Here is a 5,063-nt window from a genome sequence, read left to right as displayed (position 1 = left end):
AGCAACTAGCACAATGTCTTTAACGTTGTAACTGCTCGATAAATATATACTGATTAAAATGAGTACTCAGAAATGCATGTGAACATTTAAAACAGAAATTTCAATGAAGTGACTTACAAATGGTTCTTTGTATAAGGGCTTATTTCAAATGTAACTTTTGTGGGAGGTAAGAAGGTGAAAGAAAAACAGAATCATGAAATAAAGGCTTTAGGGCACTAACTCTGGCACTAAACTGGGATGATTTCCTAACCCAATTCAATAAACTTTAAACCTTCAGGGGAGAAAAATAAAGGGTAATTTTCTTTGAGGAATCAATTTCCCCTGGTCATTTACTAGTTTAAAGTCCTATTCTTTAAGAAACAAAAAAAAGTCAAGAATAAACTGAAAGAAAAAAAAAAAAAACCACCCCTATCTCATAAAATTAAAATTTAGAGGCTTTTCTTGGACATCAGAATATGTAATTTTCCCGTGGCTTACCTGATGTTACTCCTGGGTTACAGCTGGAGTAGGCTTCAGCTTGCGCTCTATTTTAGGAGGACACCTGTTCCCCCTACCCCACCCCCGTCCTAGTAGGTGAAAAACTTCTCAGCCACGCAGAGAGCACAAACTTCCTGATCCTTCGTTGCAGAGAGGGAATAACACATCAGCTTCCTCAGGATCACTAGGCAACCTACCTTGGTGTTTCTCCACTGGACCAATCAGAAACCCCCAAGGTTGAGTCCAGCCAATTGGAGCTTAGAAGGGGAGGCTCTCCCCGGGCTATTGTGTTGCGATCCAGACAAACATCACCAAAAGGAGGCAGGTTTGGGTTCAACCTGACAGCTGGCCAGTCCAATGAAGAAACCTCGGTAGAAGAGAGGAAAGAGAGCTGCGCTCCACCCCATTAAATCGGCCAATCAAAGTGTCCGGTGAGCTAACAAGGGCTACAAATCGCCAAAGGTTTCTGCTGGCCAATTTCAGTGTAGCAGGTGTGTTACTGTAGCAGTGTACACTGGAACAACTGGGCGAGAAGTGTTGGTATCCAAACAATAAAGCTAAGATTATATATATATATATATATATATATATATATATATATATATATATATATATATATATATATATATATATATATTTTTTTTTTTTGGTGGTACCGAGTGTGGAAACCAGGAGCTTTCCTACCGCCAGGTTATACTCCCAGACCTATTTTACACTTTATTTGGAAACAGGGTCTATGTTGCTGATAGCCTAAGTAGCTGAGGCTGGCTTCGAACCTGTGCGATCCTCCTGTCTCAGCCTCTCGAGTGCCAGTGTGCGCCACCACGCCCGGCTTTAAATAAACTTTGTGTGTGTGGGTCTGGGGATGGAACCCAGAGGCATTCTACCTTCGACCTATACCCCCTGCCCAATTTTTAATTCTTTATTTTGAAACAGGAGCTGAGTTGCGGAGGGCCTCACTAACTAGCTAAGGCTGTCCTCGAACCACGATCCTCAGGTCTCAGCCTCCCAAATGCTGGGATAACAAGTGTGCGCCACCACGCCCGGCTTTATTCTTTATTTTGAAACAGGGTCTCACTAAGTTGGCGGAGAGCCCCACCAAGTAGCTGAGGCTGTCCGGGAATCGCGATGCTCAGGTCTCAGTCTCCTGAATGCTGGGATTACAAGGGTGCGCCACCACGCTCGGCTTAAATAAACATTTTTAAATTGGTTGTTTCTGACAGCTCAACCCTGACTCGACTGTTCAGAAAAACCTTATGAGTCAGTTTGTGAATATTTATTTGGTTTACAGAATAAATATTCTACCATCTCATGCATACCAGCTTTCCAGATATAGTAGTACTTGTTACTGATAACCCATGGCTAATGTATATTTTTGAAATATGGCTGCTGAGAGACAGGAGGATCAAAGCCAGCCGCAAGCGCTGGCTTAGGAGACCCTGTTTAAAAAAAAAAAAAAAAGTAAAAATAGGTCTGGGAGTGTAGCCGGGAGGTAGAAGGGCTTCCAGGAACCCCAGTACCACCAAAGGAAAAAAAAAAAAAAAGAAATATGGCTGCTGAAACCACAAGGTGCAAACAGACCAAGTTTTAAGTATTCCTTTTCTGAAGTAAAAGAAACAGCAAAGCTGGAACTAGCCCCAGGTTTCTCATAAAGTCTTTCAAGTTACCATTAAAAAGTATACTCTACTCTTGCAAGATACTATCTACCAAAACAATCTCAAAATTAGTATCTAAAATCTTTGTAAATAAAAATTACAAGTCATGGAAGAACCTACATACTTGAACAATATTTTATTTATTCTGGTAAAAAAAAATGACAGTCTTTAAAAATGAGTCATCTTTTTGTCCTGTAGTAAAAAATGTAAAAAAAAAAGTACCAATTTTTAAATTGTACATTATATATTATTATGTTAATACACTACATGAAAGTATTGAAGAACATTGTTTTAATAAAACAATGACAAACAACCAGTTAAATGTTTGATAGTTTTAACAGAGGTAAAAATTGAATCCCTACAAAATTTTAATATCAAATAAACATTATTCATTTAAAAAACGGTTTTAGAAGGCCTTAGAAGTTAATATATATTTAAAGAAATTGTCCACTAAAATGGAAGACAGAGCAATACTGAGTAAATGATAAACAGAAAAATTATGACATTTATACCTTTGGTTTTACCCAAAAGTACTCTTGGATTTATCTCAGGTAAAATAGTGTACCACAAAAAAGTCAGATAAAACTTCATTTTAGTGTATTAACTACTTAAAACTACATACAAATCTTCAGAAGCAGGGCAAATACACCTTAAAATAATAATGTCTTAAATATTGAGAAGAGCTTTGCAAATGTGAAAAGTTTTATACATGTTCCTTTGGTTCACTAAACTTCCTCCTTTTGGGCACTGACTCTTGACTAGACGAATCAAAGTAATGCAGGACCTGTCAAAAGAAAACAACTACTAAGAATAGATATTTTCCAGTTTATTTATTTATTTTTGTGGTACTGGAGATTGAACCCAGGAGCATTCTACCTCTGAGTCACACCTCCAGCCCAATTTTTTATTTTAAAACAGGGTCTAGCCGGGCGTGGTGGCGCACGCTTGTAATCCCCACACTTGGGAGGCGGAGACAGGAGGATCGCACAGGTTCGAATCCGGCAGCGCTGGCTTAAGAGACCCTGTTTCCAAATAAAAAAGTATAAAAATAGGTCTGGGAGCATACCCCGGAGGTAGAAGGGCTTCCAGGAACCCCAGTACCACCAAAAAAAACAAAACCAAAAAAAAAAAAAAAAACCCAGGGTCTATGTTGTGGAGGGTATCGCTACTTGCTGAGGCTGGCTACAAACCTGCTATCCTCCTGTCTCAGCCTCCCAAGTACTGGGATTACAGGCATGTGCCACTTTGTCTGTGTTACTTTCTAGTTTGATTGTCCTTAATTTTGATCTTTTGTCATGTCTCTCAGGTTTCTTTCCCTTTTTTGTGTGTGTGGTACTGGGGATTGAACTCAGGGGTATTCTACCTCGGAGCTATACCTCCAGACCTAATTTAACAGGGTTTCACTAAGTTGTAGAGAGCCTCACTAAGTTGCTGAGGCTGGCGTTGAACCTGTGATCCTCCTGTCACAGCCTCTCAAGTCCTGGTTACAGATGTGCACCACCAGACCTGATGTCTTTCCTTTTTAGAAAATTTATAACTCTCATAATACCTAGCATAAATATTTCATATAAAGATAGGAGCCGGAGCCAGGTATAGTGGCGCACTCTTGTAATCCCAGCATTCGGGAGGCTGAGACCTGGAGGATTGTAGTTCGCAGACAGCCTCAGCCACTTAGTGAGGCCCTCTGCAGCTCAGTGAGACCCTGTTTCAAAATAAAGAATAAAAAATAGGGCAGGGGGGTGTAGCTCGGAGGTCGAATGCCCCTGGGCTCCATCCAAAGACCCACACACACACACACACAAAAAAGATAGGAGCTGGGCATGGTGGCGCACACTTGTAATCCCTGAGCTTGGGAGGCAGAGACAGGAGGATAGCACAGGTTCGAAGCCAGCCGCACTGGCTTAAGAAGAGGCCCTGTTTCCAAATAAAAAGTATAAAATAGGTCTGGGAGTGTAGCCCGTAATTAGAAGGGTTTCCAGGAACCCCAGTACCGCCAAAAATAAAAAATAAAAATAAAAATAAAAAGAAAGATAGGGCCGGGCGTGGTGGCGCACGCTTGTAATCCCCGCGCTTGGGAGGCGGAGACAGGAGGATCGCGCAGGTTCGAAGCCAGCCGCGCGCGCTGGCTTAAGAGACCCTGTTTCCAAATAAAAAAGTATAAAAAATAGGTCTGGGAGTGTAGCCCGGAGGTAGAAGGGCTTCCAGGAACCCCAGTACCACCAAAAAAAAAAAAAAAAAAAGAAAAGAAAAAAAAAAGAAAGATAGGATGCCTGGGTTCTTTAAATATAGGTGACATTTACTATTAATATATGTACATCTGGTGGTTATTGGTATATACTTGCAAAATATAATGTCTTTTTTTTGTGGTGCTGGGGATGGAACCCAGAGGCTTTCTACCTTTGGGCTATACTCCCAGACCTATTTTGTATTTATTTGGAAACTGGGTCTCCACTAAGTTGCTGAGAGCCTCACTAAGTAGCTGAGGCTGGCTTCGAACCTGCGTGATCCTCCTGTCTCAGCCTCCCAAGTACTGGGATTATAAGCATGAGTCACCATGCCCGGCAGTATAATGTCTTAATTAGGGTTGAAGAGATTTGAAGATATATTTAGCATTGTATACTAGAAATGGTGAAATATTTTGGAGTGATTAGAAGGGAAAAAATTTATCTACAAATAGAAAATATTCTACCTTGGGATTATGTAAGATCGAAATGTCTTGATTTTGTACCTCTATACATACCAGTGCCTATAGAAACTATTTAGCCAGGTGTGGTGGTTCATGCTTATAATCCAGCTACTCAGGAGGCTGAGGCAGGAGGATCACAAGTTAGAGACTTGCCTCAGCAATTTAACAAGACCCTGTCTCAAAATAAAAAGTAGAGTTTAAGAATGTAGCTCAGTGGTAGAGCACCCCTGGGTTCAATCCTCTGT

General features: G+C 40.7%; 1 protein-coding gene across 1 annotated transcript in view; it reads right to left on the bottom strand.

Annotated features, from left to right (window-relative positions):
* Window positions 1-2,835: 2,835 nt before the first annotated feature.
* Window positions 2,836-5,063, bottom strand: part of HORMAD1 (HORMA domain containing 1) — a gene marked incomplete at both ends in the record, with an annotated part of 36,357 nt that continues 34,129 nt past the window's right edge. Inside the window, one exon of the mRNA XM_080691608.1 lies at window positions 2,836-2,916. Coding sequence (XP_080547734.1) covers window positions 2,836-2,916 — 81 coding nt within the window. The remainder of the gene's footprint in view (window positions 2,917-5,063) is intronic.

The sequence above is a fragment of the Muscardinus avellanarius genome, assembly GCF_963383645.1.
Source record: "Muscardinus avellanarius genome assembly, chromosome: 3".
NCBI lineage: Eukaryota > Metazoa > Chordata > Mammalia > Rodentia > Gliridae > Muscardinus > Muscardinus avellanarius.
This window is presented reverse-complemented; position numbering and strand designations above follow the sequence as displayed.